This window comes from Neolamprologus multifasciatus, chromosome 22 (genome assembly GCF_963576455.1).
Source record: "Neolamprologus multifasciatus chromosome 22, fNeoMul1.2, whole genome shotgun sequence".
Lineage (NCBI taxonomy): Eukaryota > Metazoa > Chordata > Actinopteri > Cichliformes > Cichlidae > Neolamprologus > Neolamprologus multifasciatus.
Genome location: NC_140459.1, coordinates 32,060,267 through 32,077,709, shown reverse-complemented (window position 1 = coordinate 32,077,709; position 17,443 = coordinate 32,060,267). Strand labels below are relative to the sequence as shown.

Here is a 17,443-nt window from a genome sequence, read left to right as displayed (position 1 = left end):
TAGTTGGTTTTTGTATTATACGATTTATTTATTAGATTTTATGTGGAGTGAATAAATAAAAGTATATTTGTGGTGGCCCTTAGAGACAAAGCACGTACGAACTCCAAAACACGTACGAAGCACGTACAAAAGACAACAGAAGTGCTCCAGGATGCTAGGGGGCAGTGTTGAGCTTTTGTTACCTAGTGGCTACACAAGCCAGGAAGTACCAACAACCGGATTTGGTGTGTGGTAGTAACAGGTAAATGAACATTTTTTTTTTAATTATTTGAATAATTATGAGTGCTTGTGTATAAATACACAAACAATACACATATGCTTTCAATTATGTAATTTAAGTGATCTAGGTTAGCGGTCTCCAACCTTTTTTGCGCCACGGACCGGTTTATTCCCGACAATATTTTCATGGACCGGCCTTTAAGGTGTCGCGGATAAATACAACAAAATAAAACTAGTACCGGTACCGAAAAAAAGAAAATTTATTCATAACACAAGGAAAAGACCCAGGAAAACTGAGTAAACGATAAAACTATAACAAAATAACGCTGAAAACCGACAAAAGCCCTGAAAACCAGACATTTCACACCTGAGCCTCAACTCTCGCGGCCCGGTACCAAACGACTCACGGACCGATACCGGTCCGAGGCCCGGGGGTTGGGGACCGCTGATCTAGGTAGCTCTGTCTTGAAGTTCAGTTAACCCTAGCAATGTGTTTTGGAGTTTGTACGTGCTTTGTTTCTAGGGGCCACCGATATATTTATATATAAACATTAGGGGTGCAACGATACTCGTATCGATATTGAACCGTTCGATACAGTGCTTTCGGTTCGGTACGCATATGTATCGAACAATACAACATTTTTAATTTATTTTATCAACTTTCCTTCTGACGGTGCTGTCTGTGTTGAGCGCTCAGTGGATCTGCGCTCGACAGTGAAGCCTAGGCGGAATAGTCGAACACAGATTCACTGAGCGCAGGGCAAGCTAGCGAGACAGAAGTTAAGCTCCTTGCAACATGGCAAATTGAACCTCCCCCACCCTCATTCAGATCTGGCGTTTGGAACTATTTTGGTTTTCATGTGACGTATGACCCTGAAGGTAAGCAGTCATGGACTAAAGTAAAACAGTATGTCGGATGTGCCACGCAATGCTCAATTACATGGGTGGGAACTACTGTGTTAGCGCAGTTAGCTCGTTAACGTGTTTGCAGTCCAGCCCCACGCACGGGGCGATCCGCGGTAGCTCGTTATCGGAGATTTGCCGTGTTGTGGCGTTAACCTCATTTCAGATTAACGCTGACAGCACTAGTGGGAACACAACGAATATGACTGCACATTTACGCCGATATCATCCTAGTGCAGAGACAAGTGGAAGCAGACAAAAACAACAAGCACGCATGCTACAAACTTTACCCGAGTCATTTAGACAGCCATTAGCACATGATTCTCCTTATGGGGACCTGATATGTTTAATATGCTGCTGAGAATATAGCCCAGAAGAAGCGTATAGTATAGCTTTTATTTTGGAAAGAGCCTATTTCTCTGTAATAAACTCTCTTTTCCAAAGATGAGTGATTCCTCAATCAGATACAGGGCTCGCAAAATCGCTAGCCCGATGTCCGGGGGCTAGCGATTTTTCCAGTCGGGCTGCCCTGCCCTGCCTGTCGGCCTATCGTAGGAAGGAAAAATCTATGTCAATGCTTTTGCATTCTTTCGGAAATGTAGCTGGGTAATTATGTCATTGGCATCGGTGAGCCACTGTCAATATGTGACATATTGAAATCGCGTTTGAATTTGCGCTTGTTTTTTGCTTTCACTTTGCAATCACGTGAACTGTGTATAGAGAGTGACAGCACTGATTGGTGAGTGATGATCATTTGCGCACCAATTCCTCTGACATCATCTTATCAATCGTTAGCTTACTATGCAAACATGACAAGTGAAATCTCCCGCAGCTTAAACATGTGAGAGGTTGATCGCGCAGAGAATCGCTGAGCGTTATGTGAGTGTGCGTGTAAAAGCAGCAGGATATATATTTTAGTTCTGCTGAGCCAAATAAGACAGGTCAGGGTGGAGAAGTGACAGCCAAAGAAAAGCTTACCACAAAACGGAAAAGTTATGACAAATCAGACTATAAGGCAAAAAGAAAGTGCAGCTTTATGGTTTCATGGACAAAAGAATTTCTGTGGCTGCAATATGACGAGCTAAATAACCAGGGCTGCACATAAGTGGTCCGCAGGTGTGCATTCGCTGTCAAAATAAATGCGCACAAGATAAGAAGTTGCAACGCGTGTTTGCATACATAAGATTTTCTGGAGGAGGACAGACATTTGTTTAGAACTCTTAAAGATGTCGAAGAAGCTCCTTTAAGCAATTACTTTGGTGTTCCTCCACCTCCAAAGAAATGTCAGGAGGAGTCCGAACCACAAAAGAATGGTGCAGAATGTGCCGTGAAAATTTAATAAATGACAAATTAATAAAAAGGCATGAACATTTTTTTTGTATCGAAAAAATATCGAACCGTGACACCAAAGTATCGAACCGAACCGAACCGTGAATTTTGTGTATCGTTGCACCCCTAATAAACATATATAAATAAAACCACATTTTTTATACATTAGTAATTCCTTTTGTGCATAATTTTATATTGTTGTTAATAACAAATTAATTAAAGCAAGAAAACAACCTGAAGAGCTGGTTGGGAGCCGAAAGAGCCGGCTCTCTAAAAAGAGCTGGAAATCCCATCATTAAAAGACATGCAGTTAGTGGGGATAGAATCAGAAAGACTTTATTTATCCCCAAGGGCCAATTAACATATGACATAACGTTGAAGATAAGGACAATAAGAAAAGGCAATAAGAGTCAGATAATAAATACACAGAATATACAGTTTTAAAATTAAAGTGACTGAAAGGTGAATATATAACTGTAAGTGACTAAACGTGAATAAAGTGTCGGTAGTATAAAAATAGTGTAGAGTAGTTGATGTTTCTGGTGTGGGAAAGCAGGGTGGCTTTGGGGACAAAGGTGGCTCTCCTCTCTCAGTCCTGCAGGAAATGCAGCAGAGGCGTCGCCCAGAGGGGAGCCATTGAAATGCGGGGTGAAGAATGTGAGAGGGGTCGCTGATGATTGTGGCTGCCTGTCTAAGGGCCTGCGGGCTGAAAACCTGTGCCAGAGTTCTGACAGGCAGGCCGATGATTTTAGAGCACACTGATGCCATGTGCTGCAGTCTGTTCCTGTTCTGAAGGCTGAGGGAGTGGAACCAGCTAGTGATGGAGAAGGTCATGATGCTTTCCAAGAAGGCATAGTAAAAAGCCATCATGATGGGTGTGCTGACTCCAAAGGAGTTGAGTTTCCTAAGGCAGTATAGCCGCTGGTGGCACCTCCTGAGAATCTCCTCTGTGTTGGCAGAGAATTTCAGGAGGTTGTCAAAGACGGTTCCCAGGTATTTGTACTCCTCAAAGATAGATTAATTGATCATTCTAAATTGCCCATAGGTGTGAATGTAGGTTGTCTATCTCTGTGTGTTAGCACTGCGACAGACTGATGACCTGTCCAGGGTGTACCCCGCCTCTTGCCCCGCGACCCTGACAAGGATAAGTACAATGAACAAAACATTTTGAGAAAAACAGTTTGTTTTATTTTCATTCTTGCAAATGAAATAATCTGCCATATTAAATGTAACAGCATATAGAAATATAGTTTGAATACTGTACCACATGAAAGACATGTTAAATATGCCAAATAATCAATTGTAATTATTTACATAACCAGTATTTACACTCTGTGTGCATATTTTCATATGTATGAACAGCACATCTGCACTGCTTTACAGGCTCTACAGTTAATTCACATCAACACACACAAACATACATTACATTAGATATTTACACAGGATCACCGGAAACAAATTTAGCCGAAGCACTGAACAATGTTTGCGTGGTTCACACATCAGTACCTCCTAATTAACTTGTTAGTCTACTCGGGGCGAGGTGCTTGGGACAGTTTAGATTACCCGTGCTAACGAAACAAGCTGCGCTACCACAGAAAGAAAAATGAGTCTTGAGATCACACTGAATATTTGTCACGTGTAGAATATTCCCATATATTGGATTCAAAGAAACCGACATGACAACACAATGGAACGCTGGATCCTCAGTGAAATAAAAACCTGTCACGAGAAGAGGCAGAAGTGAAACTCTTTGCTGAGAGGAAGACAATCAGTTGTGGTTGAAAGCGCTAAGAACAGCTTGTGAGAGGGGAGAATTTCCTTTTGTCTTTCTTTTCGTTTTTGGTCAAATGTCATGATTTTTGGAAATCAAACAAAAATAACACAAAGAGGGGATGAAACGCTGCAGTTAGCTAACCTCTCACATCAAGCCATGTAGATGGTGTTCAGGTTAGGACTTAGCATTAGCGTTAGGATTATTTTAATTATTTCCATGGCAACCTTACCATTATAAAGACACTAAATCTGTGATATAAATTATGGGTCTGTGCTCAGAAATAAAAGCAGTGTGAGGCTATCAAAGAGTCATGAGTGGGTGATTTGAGCCTCTAATATGATTGAAGCTTACTCTGTGCGGCAGAGAAAAAATGACATGGATGTTCTTTGTAAGAGTTTCAGAGGACACTACGTGTGGCCCGTGTGCAGTCATGTAAACAGCCATACTGTTTCTATCTTTGTTAACATTTTGTCCTCCAGTGCCCCTGCAGCCTGTGGCAGCTGCTTGAACTGTAAAGAAGTGGTGGTCCTGTCAGGGTCCTGGATCTGAGCGACCCAGGGTGCCTGAGCAGTTATGGACTTGTTTTATATTATATGTGTTTTTGCTGCTCTGCACTGCTGTTTTTGTGTTTGTGTGGGTGTGGCTGTGACAGGCACCTTCAGGCCTGGTGGGTGTGGCCCTGCCAGGTGGTTGGCCACACCTGACGACCATCACACCTGCAGCTGATTAAGCCTCGTCAGAGAAACTACTTAAGAGTGTGGTGGAGCTCTCTCCAATGCTGGATCATTGTGTGACTTCACGTTAGGCTCTTGTCAAGTTAGTAAGGTTAGTCTGCTGCATTGTGGTGTTTCTGACGGCTGCCTCTTTGTTATTCCCTAAGAGAGTGTGGCGACGAGAGGGCAGCGAGCACGGGGTGCTCAGAGGACATGTCACAGGAGTCGGGATCGCACTGCGGATTTATTGTTTTCCCTTCACTGTAAATAAACGCACTGTTGCATCAAATAGTCCAGCATTTGGCTCCTCCTTTCCCCACATCGCCACGGTTGGGCAGCGTTAACCGTGACAGGTCCAGGACTGTATCTTAAGTTTGAGGTGCGCTTCCACGTGTACGGGAGAAATGACCTCATGAAAACTGCTGGATTAACTACATCTGATCTTTACTGTGAGCAGACCATACCACCAAGACCAAAGATGTGTCCAAATATGGTTTGATATGATAAGAATCAGTAGCCTGATGGCATTATCCCAATGCCAAACCGAATGAGAAAAATGAAACTGGTTAGCATTATTTACTTCCACTTATTTGCCTTGAACACCCTTCTCAGCATCAAGATTTCAGTTTAGTGTGAAACATGAATTCACATTTAATTTATTTAATTGTTTTCATGTTATTTTTCTTTTGAGAAACAGGAGGACAATATTGTCAAAGTTGTGGTCAGTTTTTGTAATGTTTGTGGGTATGGAAACCTTTCTGACTGAATTAATAATGCCTGACCTGCTTTATATTACACGAGCGCCCTTTGACCAGCGCTGAAGACATAGATGGTCTCGTTTCACTAAAGTCGGTAAGACCCAGTTAAACCAACATAAAGCTCTGAACCCAGTGAACTTATCTCTGTTCGGTATACAGAAATGAAGCATGATTTCAGTTTCTCCTATAACCCCCCACAAAAAAGAAGCAGAAGAGAGAACACAACAAAAAACGGAAATACAGCAGCAGCAGCTCATACAGGGGAAATCTGACAGCCTGGTGGTTTTCTTGTTCTGAATAAGTTTGTTTATAGCTGTGGAGGAAGTGTGTGAACTGTTGGTGAAACTTGAGTTCTAAGAGGAAATGATATGATCAACCTCTTTCAGTAGAGACTAAAGTAAAATATCATCATGCATCTATTAGCTCAGAAACAAACCCTGTTTCATATTAATGTTGATGCCCACATCTAGATCTCTTTCTGACTGGTGCACATTTATTGCACAAATACATGAGCGATGTGCCTTTGTAAATAAAGTCCAGATGAAGGTGCCGCCCTATTTAAATGGAACAAACTCTTTATTATATATCATTACCTTAAAAATAATGTCAGTGATAAATACAAGTTATATAAAATGAATGATTTCTCATGGTTTGTTGACTGGAGAAGCAAAACTGCTATTATTTAAATTTAAATTTATACCTACATACCATTAGGAATTTAAGTTTTGGCACTCTAAATGATTAATTTCAACAATTCAGAAGTCTGTATCCAAGTAATTAAAACATAAATAAAATAAAATCTTGTGTTGATGTATAAACCCTCCTGTGAGGAGGCTCCCAGGGTCTGTACACTCTTCACATTCTACATCAGGGCACCTCCACTCCTTCCCCTCCAGTCACCTCCACCAGTGTTGCCAACTTAGCGACTTTGTCGCTATATTTAGCGAGTTTTCAGACCCCCTAGCGACTTTTTTTCTAAAAAAAGTCGCTAAAAAAAGACGTGAAAGCGCATATCGCTTTTACTCTCAACAAGCAGCAGGTGCTGTAACGCAGTCAGTTCTTCTTTTACTCTTATGCTGTTTTGTGGATCACAAGGTTTAAAACTACTTATAAACACACACACACAAAGTAACTCCACCAGAGTGCCTATTTCGGGTCACTTTTGCCGGTCCAAGCCCGGGTAAAGGAGCAGGGTTGGAATTGTGACATTACAAAAAACAATAATTGCTAAAAGAAATTTAATTTGTAGTTCTAAATAAATTCTAAATGCATTTAGGACGTTTTTTGCTCACTTTACGTCTCGTCCACGATGTTATTTCTCTCTCCAACAACGTAGGTTACAATTACATTAGCATGACCAATTATGCAAATTAGGTGATGACGTCATTTAGCGACTTCTAGCGACTTTTAGGACAGCCAATAGCGATTTTCCTTACTGAGGAGTTGGCAACACTGACCTTCACTACTAAACAAATCAGGAACCAGCTGATGAGACCCCAGAGGTCATAGCCCATGTCACGAGACCCATGGTGCTCATTGTGAACATCACACATCGTGACGATGCTGGAGAGACTCATTCTTCACTATCTATGGCCCACGATTAGCCCACTGATAGTCCTCTCCATTTTACCCGGTTAGTGAGCATGGTGAGATAAATGAGAGCCAGATGCTTCTCCTTCAGCACCTTCAGACAAGCCCTACTGTTTTTTAAACAGCAATGTAGGTAGTTATGCGTCCTTAGTCATCTGGATTGCCAACTGTCTGACTGTCAGACCACACTATGTGTGCCTGCAGTTTTGTGTGGTGGACAGTATGGTCAGCAACACAGATGCCCTGCAGGGGGCCGTCCTGTCTCAGAAACCTGCCACCTCCATTAGCTTTATGATGATTCTGCAGTAGTGGGATGTATCAGAGAGGGTGACGAGGATAAATATATTCTGATTCTAAGCAAAGTCTAATCTTGACATAATGATTCCTGGTGGTTATGTGGGGATTTTGCACTCTGAGAGACATATGGATGCTCGCCATGGGGGGATTCCCATGATACAGTATTTCCTTTTTACTCACCTTTCTCACTCAACATGTGGTAACAAACTTCTCTGCATTGAATCACACTTGGTATTTATCTCTGGCTCTCTTCCACAGCATGTCTTTATCCTGTCTTCCTTCTCTCACCCCAACCGGTCGCAGCAGATGGCCCCGCCCCTCCCTGAGCCTGGTTCTGCTGAAGTTCTGGTTCCTGTTAAAAGGGAGTTTTTCCTTCCCACTGTCGCCAAAGTGCTTACTGGGTTTTTTGTATGTATTATTGTAGGGTCTACCTTACAATATAAAGCGCCTTGAGGCGACTGTTGTTGTGATTTGGCGCTGTGTAAATAAAATTGAATTGAACTGAATTGAATGGCCTGCAGTGAACTCTGCTTTGAGCTTTAAAAACAAGGTGACAGGAACTGTTCATTAGAGTTGTCTGAAATACACTGCTGGCCATATAGTCGACAGGCTTACCACTTTTAATTGAAAGCTAGTCTGGTATTACATGCAGCAACTGCGTTTATTATAATTAACCATTCTGTAGTTGACATATTACCTTCAAGCTTGCAGTTTGAATTCAACACCAATTGTCATTTCTGCAAACAGAAAAAGGCAAAACTGGTAGAAAATGTTCACAACAGAATCAGATAAATAAATGTTATGATGTTTTTTCAATTCATATGTGTAGCTGACACCCATCCTGTCCTAAGATGGGTGTCAGTGAACTACATGCTGCTGTAAACCTGCCAGTGGAACAGTAAAACACAACAAATCATGACATCAGCACCCCCAAGTGTATAGGACGGTGTAATTACATCCTAAAAGAAATATATGCTCGTGATATAAATAAGCAGCAACAATATTGAGCAACTAGAAAAAAGGTCTAAAAACTGATTAAAAAATTGGTCATGTTGTATTTTACAGCCTTAAACATAAGATCTGCAAATGTAATTCCTACAGCAAAGTTAGTTTAAATAAAACATTTTAAAGTCTTATTTTGTTTGACTCTAATTTTAAACTCTTGAAGACGTGTTAAATGTCTTCAAGTGACAGTGAGGGGTTTAGCATGAACACACCCAACTATGGATTCTCTCTAAACAGGAACACTGTTCAAACCACCACCAAACATTTAACCAGAAGAGCTATAGTGACAAAGCTAATTAAATAATGAACATTTATTTTTAAAAAAAAATCATATTTTTTAGTCAGTCTCTTAAATCCCTATTTAACCACATTAGAAGACCATATTATGAGCTCTAAATGATTGCCAGGCTGTTGTTGCGGCATTTGATTATTTTTTAAACTGTGATTTAAAAGTGTCTTAAATGTGCCCTTCAATGGTCTGTATGAACGGAGACCCTCTAGCCTGCATTTTCCTTAACATATTTAAATAAAATAGTAATTTTATGAATAATAATGATGATGTACTGTAAGTTTTGTGCACGTTTTATGTGTTAGGAGCTGGGACGGGTGTGTTCTATTGTGTTTTGAGTCGTTTCCTTTTTTGGACTAGGCCGCTGGGCTGTGATCATCACGGTTTCCCTGATGCACCCTTTGAGCATCAGGCGTCATCAGCCGGACTATTTAAGAAGCAGCTCTCAGGTGTCAGATTATTGTCTTAGCCTCAAGCAGTAACGGATCACCCGTCTTTTATGTACTACTTTGATAACCAAGGTATTCACAGATTTCCTTCTGCCCAGCCAACCACCTGTCCACTTCACCGTGCTCCCTCAGTTCATCTCTTCTGGACCCCGTCACTCCACTCGCCTACACTGTTGCTGGTCCCTGCCTCAACCTCCTGTTTTATGTAGGAGGTGGCGACTAAGCTCTCTAATTCCTTGTGAACATTTCCGTATCTCCTCAGCTCTGTTGCTATCGGACGCTAACTTCCTTCTCTCCTCTTCCCCCTCTGGATAGTTTGAGTTTTCCATTCAATCTCATGTACGTGTTATGTTTGATATTCGTCCTCGCTGTAAATAAACCTGTTTAACTGCACCCGTGTCTGTCTGAGTGATCTGCCACCTGGGTCCACTTGTGTAAAACCTGACACTATGTCTATTACATACAGCAGTGGGGGATGCTGACTATCATGCCTGGGTCAGCAGCTTTATCATGAATCTGTGAACATCATCATCATCATAGTAGGCATGCTGATAACTGTGTGCATATTGAGCCTGTTCTCACTCCTGAGGCGTAACATGCCGACGTTTTGTCACGTCCTGCGGCGTTCCTGAGGAACGCGAAAGGAGACCTTCGGTGTTCTTATGGTACGTGGCGAGTTATGGCTGAAATCCAGTGCAATGACGCTCCCGCGGTAATAGACGTTCCAGCCCTGTATTCCAGCCCTAAACCTAACCTTATCCCTAGCCCTAACCATAACCTTTTTCCTGATCTTAACCATGACTTTAATGATGTTAAATAGCGTGTTTCTAAGCGATTTGAAGAAAAAGAGCGAACATGTGTAGATTGAGTCCATACGGTTCTCATATTTCCTCATTTTTCCGAGGTCGTCATTTAGGAACGTGGTGGGTAGCCGAAAACGTAATATGTTGACGATTTGTCACCTAGCGTAAAATGTTACGCTTTGGGAGTGAGAACGTGTTGTGTTGGCATATCAAAGCGCCTTTTATATGTTTCTAGTTTTTTAAATGATTCAGCTAAAGAAACTCTCATTGGTCTAACTTCAGTGTTCAGCTGTGTCAGTGGCAGCTGTTGTTCTTGTGGTCATCACAGACAGAATGCTCTTCTTGTTGTTTCATAAATGATTACTTTGAGTTTTGATAGTAAACCTGTCACTGCTGAAAATACCGTTGTATGCAATGTTCAACTTCTACTTCTGCATGAAATCTAGTACACAGAAATTTAGTTACACATTGTAGCAATGCACACCACAACCATAAAAGTCTGTAAACACAGTCCTTTGGTTTGCTCAAAGATATTATCACTGGGGAACAAATGTAGAATGTAAGTATGTATGTAGGCTATAATCATGTCTATCTTGCTTATAACACAAATAGCCCAGTCTTCTGGGAATGTTGTTGCTCTACAACTCTACCACTCTCTATATAAACCCAACCAGTTTGAAAGTGCAATAACAATGATGGATGCAGCCATTGGTTAGCGAACTGCAACCACTAACTATATTGGTGCACTGGGCAGACACTGTGGATACCTGCTAATTAGTACTAAACAACATACTAATGGAATAATAAAATTTCACTCATCAAAACTGGAAGACAGATTTCTTGGACAGACCTCTGCTCCTCTTTCACCAAACAGAGAGCACCAGGACAGCTTTAAAACTATAATTTATTTGATTCCACCCTAAGGCACCCTGTCTAAACTAACCTCGCTAGTCCTGTAGGCTACCATTTAAATCTAATAGAGAACAGACCAGTTACAAATTTGGGAGGAAATGTATCCAGAACAATAAATCAAAAACAAATCCAGCAGAGATCAGCTTAGAAAATACTGGACTGGCACACATATAGCATTTTTCTACTGTATTTGAACACTCAGAGTGCTTCCTTACTACAACCCTTATTCACCCATTTGCACACGCATTCATTTAAGCACTTTTTTCTATGACTAAGTGCTGTTTACCTCATACTGTGACGGATGCCTTTGGGGCAACTCAGGATCTTGGTCAAGGATTCTTTGATGTGGTTTGGCTGGAGGAGCCAAGCACAGAAGTACCAATCTTCCAACGGGTGGATGACCCAGTCTACATCTTGAGCTACAGCCGCTCTACTGTTTTCAAGTTGTAGTGGTGGTAAAATGACCTCAAAGCCAGGGGACATTTAAAGACGCTGCTCATGCCTCAATCAAATGAATCAAAAGTACATGTGCTGTCACAGGGTGTATATCTGTGTATGTGCCTTCTCGTCAGTGTTTTTATTGAGCTCTTTTTTGCTGCACTCATTTCTCTCTGAGGGAAAATCCTTTACCTTTTTTTAAATCTTCATTTTAAACCTTAGATATTTATTTATTTTCCAAACTCGTATTACTATCCTCATCCTGCCACTGTTAACCACCATCTTACTTGTAGAGTAGCTGAAGCCGGCTAGTGTGACACTTATTTCGACTGATCTTGCTGTCTGACTGGTAGAGGCTGGACGAGTTGGCGAAGGACTGTGGAACAGGATGAGGGTCAGAGGCAGGCGCTGGGTACCCTGGAGGAGGGGCCAACGACCTGGGGTCACTCTGGGTGATGGAAAAGGGAGGGGGGCTGTGGTTCTGATTAGTGATGGTGGATGCTCTTCTCCTTGATCGCAGGGCCTGTCGCTCAGACAGCTGGTTTCTCAGCTCCGACACACGTTCTTCTTTCTAAGGGAAAAGTAAAGTAAACACTCAAAAATTAAGTTATTACAGATCCAAAAAGACTTTTACATGATAAGCATCTGATAAGAACCTGCTTTCTTGTTTAGGTACTTCTTGGGAGAAAAAGTATTTGAGTCATTAACCGGTTAAATATTGAGGAAGAGCTTAAATGAAACAAACACTTGGATAAGAAAAGGGCCTGCCTGACCTCCTGGATGATCTTCTGCAGTTCCTTGTTCTCTCGCTCTAGTTGTCTGGACTTCTCCTCGTCATTGTTATTGGTGGATGAACCTGTCTTCACGGTCTCCTGGGCATCTGACTGCCACTCACCGCGTGTTATCAGGCGCCGCATCTACAAATTGTGCAAATGTTTTTAATGTGATACATGAAAACTCCATAGTGCATCTATTACAACAGCTTGTAGTACTGTAGAAGAGTCCATCTGCTGATAGGTACTTCTTCTGCAGAACTTTTACCAACTCAAAACATTTTGAAACAAAGGATTTAACAAAGATCACCCAGGACTACAGGAACGGGACCTCATTCCTCTCCCACCAATTAGTCCCCTAAGTTCCCAGATGTTTACAGACTGTTGTTAAGAGTCTAGGCAGTGGTAAGACAGTGGACAGATGTCCCAAATGTTTTGAAATTTGTTGTTGCCATAAAACTCTAAATGAGTTATTTTGAAACATTATCTACATAATCTCTAATTTCAATGGTCACCATGACATACAAAGTACACGTATGGACTCATCAATCGAAGCTGAAACAATTTTTCTCATCAAATAACACTTAAAAAGTTTTGCTGCCATCATCTTTGCTGTCGCATGATTCTTTCATAAATATCTATCCAAGGTTTGTTGAGTTGCATGTTTCTCATATGAGATATCTGTTATTAATATTAGTTTGGGTGTTGGCTAATTAGCAGATATTTCAGTACCATGTCACTTTTCTGTGACAAATGAATGCAAATAGCAGAAACAACGTTTATAAGTTGTACACAGTGTATTAAACCAATGAATACCTGAAGAGTTCACGATCTGATGCTTTAAACTGTACATTTATGGTAAATAAAGGATGTAAAAGTTAAACCAAAAAGTACCTACAAATTCTAGTAGGTGCAATTGGCTTGAAGTTAGCCTCTAGTGTTGTATGCCACATCCCCATTGAGTTCCTGATGAAGGCTCTTAGGGTCCTATTGAGAAGTAGTAGGTAAGGACTAGTTCTTTTAGGTTTTAGCAGCCAACAAGATGGCACATCAGTCAGAATTCAGCAAGGAAGACAAGAGGCTTCCACTCTGCTGAACTGTCAAAGTTAGCTGGTTTGTTGTTACTTTGATGCTCAGTGTTGCCAGCAGTCTGTAGTAGCAAATAAGTTGCCATCAGACCAAATATATCACAGCAGCAGTGGTTCAACTAATATAAACTCAAAATATCTATTAAAATGTCTGTGAAGGTTCTCAGTCATCCAGGTCATCGGAGTCAAGGGAGCTTGCAAAGAAAAGCGTCTGGACTTCTTTAAGTTACTTGAAGACGTTTCACCTCTCATCCGAGAAGCTTCTTCAGTTCTAAGGTCAAATGGTGGAGAGTCCCAGATTTAAACCTGGTGGGAGTTTCCCCCCACAGAGGGACAAAAGGACCCCCTGATGATCCTCTAATCACACGAGCCAAGGTGTGAAACTGGGTGTGGGTCCCAATCAGCCAGAGTTTCGGGTGAGTTCATAGTGAAACCTGGCCCCACCTTATCATGTGAATTCCTGAGGTCAGATGGCCCAGGATGTGAGTGGGCGTTAAGGCGTCTGGGGAGGGATCTCAAAACTGGATTATAGATGGCAGAGAGTTGGTGTCGTAAACCACCGCCTCTGTTCAAAGATGGTCGCTCACAGTGGACATAGATGCTTCTTTCACTCCTCTTTCAAACCATCTGTCCTCTCTGTCCAAAATGTGAACGTTGGCATCCTCGAAAGAGTGACCTTTGACCTTAAGATGCAGATGGACAGCTGAATCTTGTCCTGTGGAGGTCGCTCTTCTGTGTTGTGCCATGCGCTTGTGAAGTGGCTGTTTGGTCTCTCCAATGTAGAGGTCTGGGCATTCCTCGCTGCACTGTACGGCATACACCACATTGTTAAGTCTGTGTTTTGGAGTTTTGTCTTTCGGGTGAACCAGTTTTTGTCTGAGCGTGTTGCTGGGTCTGAAGTACACCGGGATGTCATGCTTGGAGAAAACTCTCCTGAGTTTCTCTGATACACCGGCTACATAGGGGATGACAATGTTGTTATGTCTGTCCTTCTTATCCTCCCTCGCTGGTGTCTGATCTTCTTTTCTGGGTCAAAAAAATCGGATTTGATGTGCTTTCGTCTGTAGTGTGAATGTAGCCATAGTGTACGCTGTTAAGTGCCAGGATTTATACATCGGGGAAACCAGACAACCTCTGGCTAAGAGGATGGCACAACACAGAAGAGCTACCTCGTCAGGCCAGGACTCTGCAGTCTATTTACACCCACAGGCCAGTGGACACTATTTCAATGCTGAGGATGTAACATCCTGGACAGGGAGGAACGCTTGTTTGAGGGAGGAGTCAAAGGAAAGACCATCTCTGAATCGAGGAGGGGCCTAAGGGTACATCTTTCGCCATGAACAGAATAAACTTTTGGAGGTTTAATTACTTTAAACCTTACCTTGTTACTTTAATTTGCTTGTATGAAATTCTAATTATCATACATTAAAAAGCAATAAAAAACAGTAATGTCTCAGTTTCAGAATTTAATTTCTTGTCTTGTTACGTTTTTAAATTAAATATAGGGTTTTTGTAAAAAACACATTTTCTTTTGATCATTTCTTACAAATACTTTATAGCAAGAATGACACTTCCGGTCAAAAGTTTTACAACACCCCAAATTCTTCAGTTATTTATTGCAGTTCAAGTCATTCAAGTCCAATGAATAGCTTGAAATAGAGGTAAAAACCTTTCTGGATTACTTACAACCCCCTCTGTCTGCATAAAAGCAGTGTTGGGACACATACTGCAGAGAGTAGTATTTTGCCACAAAGCTGGTGAGAAAAGGGCAATTAACCATGGAAGAGATACAGACCATCATAACACACAGAAATTGCAAATAAAGTCAAGGTGTCATTGAACAGCTTTCTTCACCATCAAAATGCACTCAGAAACTCGGGCAATCTCAGACAGGAAGAGTTTGCCAGACCCAAAGCCACAACTGAATCAGAGGACAAGTTTCTGAGAGTTAACAGCTTGTGTGATAGGTGGCTCACAGGACAACAGCTTAAGCATACCTTAATAGTGATCATAGCAAGCAAGTCTCAGTTTCAATTGTGAAGAGAAGACTTCGAGCTGCAGGTTTGACAGAATGTGTTGCAGCAAGAAAGCCATCGCTAAGACGTCAGAATAAGACCAAGAGGCTTGCCTGGTAGTGATGGGTCGTTCGCGAACGAAATGGCTCTTAGAGCCGACTCTTTGAAGTGAACGACGCGAGCCGGCTCCTTATTGGGAGCCGTGAGGTTTTTTTTTTTCTTTCTCTCACCCTCTCTCTCGCCCTTTTTTCCGCTAAACTCCGCACACGCGGCCTGTACTTTGCGCTGGGCAGAGGGGGGAGGGGCGTTAGTTACACTCGCAGTAGCACAGGAACAGAGCCAGAGAGAAAGAGAGCGAGGGACAACAACGTCACATTAGAAAGGTATAGTAATCATCCACTATTTTCAGTTGCAGATGATAAAGGATTCAGAAATCATGCAGGCCCATATGACAGAGAATGTGCATCTTCTTTTTGTTTTAATATTTTAATTTATATTTAATTGTGTTGTGGTTTGCAGTGTTTTGTGTTGTTTCACATTAAATTTGTTTAAAAGGAAAAAGCTGAAAATTTAAATAGTTAAAAATTTAAAATTTAAATAGTTGTTTTTTGTATTATATGATTTATTTATTACATTTTATATGGAGTGAATAAATAAAGTATATTTATGGTGGCCCTTAGAGACAAAGCATGTACAAACTCCAAAACACATAAAAATTCAGAATCACGTACAAAAGACAACAGAAGTGCTCCAGGATGCTAGGGCGCAGTGTTGAGCTTTTGTTTCCTAGTGGCTACACAAGCCAGCAAGTATCAACAACCGGATTTGGTGTGTGGCAGTAACAGGTAAATGAACTTTTTTTTTTAAATTATTTGAATATATATGAGTGCTTGTCTATAAATACACAAACAATACACATATGCTTTCAATTGTGTAATTTAAGTGATCTGGGTAGCTCTGTTTAGGAAGTTCAGTAAACGCTAGAAATGTGTGTTGGAGTTTGTATATGCTTTAGAGTTTGTACGTGCTTTGTCTCTAGGGGCCATATATAAACATATATAAATAAAAACACTTTTTTTACATTAGTAATTCCTTTTCTGCATAATTTTATATTATTGTTAATGATTAAATAATTAAAGCAACAAAACAACCTGAAGAGCCGGTTTGGAGCTGAAAGAGCCGGTTCTTTTTAGTGAGCCGAGCCGAAAGAGCCGGATCTCTAAAAAGAGCCAGAAATCCCATCACTATTGCCTGGGCCATGAAAACCGTCAAAACTGAAGACTGGGAGAATGTAATATGGACTGATGAATCAAAATCTTCAGTTCATCACACAGGATCTTTGTACGCCATTGAGTAGGCAAAAGGATGGTTCCACAGTGTGTGGCATCAACTGTCAAACATAAAGTATGATAGACTAGGGCTGTTTTGCTGGATCCAGGGTCGGTGACCTGTACAGAGTGCGGGGCACCCTGAACCAAAACAGCTACCACAGCATTCTGCAGCACCATGCAGTACCCTCTGGTTGGTAAGGGGTTCGTCCTACAGGAGGATAATGTCCCAAAACATAAATCCAAGTATGCCAGAACTACTTCAGGAAAAAAGAAAACAATGGAGTGTCCAGCACAGTCTCCAGACTTAAACCACATCGAGCTGGTTTGGGATGAACTGGACAGAAAGCAAGTGAAAGCAAAGCAACCTGCAAGGTCCACATTTATGGGAACTTCTCAAAAAGATATGGGAAGAACTTTCTGAAGAATACTTGATTTCTATTGTAGAAAGAATATAGCTGTTATATCTGTCAAAGGAGGCTACTTTGATGAGTCAAAAGTTTTGAATACATTTTGGTCAATAAATTGATTCCATGATTTCTTCTTCTTTTCTTTTCTTTAACTTTTAAATGCTTATTTGAACTATGCTTTCATTTCAGAGTGCAATGAGACATTAAACTGCATAATTTTCAATAAAAACTAGAAAAATTGGGGTGTTCTAAAACTTTTGACTGGTAGTGTATGTACAGTACTAATTTTTTCAGCAGGTGAGAAAAGAACACAAAACAGTGCGTTCAGCACTAGAACAAGTATCAGCTTA

At 41.2% G+C, this 17,443-nt stretch overlaps 2 protein-coding genes across 3 annotated transcripts in view; one reads left to right on the top strand and one right to left on the bottom strand.

The window, feature by feature from the left end:
* LOC146493773 (uncharacterized) overlaps positions 1-17,443 on the top strand; it is a 561,837-nt gene that overhangs the window by 89,557 nt on the left and 454,837 nt on the right. The gene's annotated exons all lie outside the window — the stretch shown is intronic.
* The window catches only part of gabbr1b (gamma-aminobutyric acid (GABA) B receptor, 1b), a 98,822-nt gene continuing 84,995 nt past the window's right edge, over positions 3,617-17,443 (bottom strand). For both annotated transcript variants that reach the window (XM_085147665.1, XM_085147666.1), the window contains exons 17-18: positions 12,253-12,396; positions 3,617-12,050 (exon numbers count right to left, since the gene is read on the bottom strand). In XM_085147665.1, the coding sequence (XP_085003791.1) occupies positions 11,763-12,050; positions 12,253-12,396 (432 nt within the window). In that variant the 3' untranslated portion in view covers positions 3,617-11,762. The remainder of the gene's footprint in view (positions 12,051-12,252; positions 12,397-17,443) is intronic.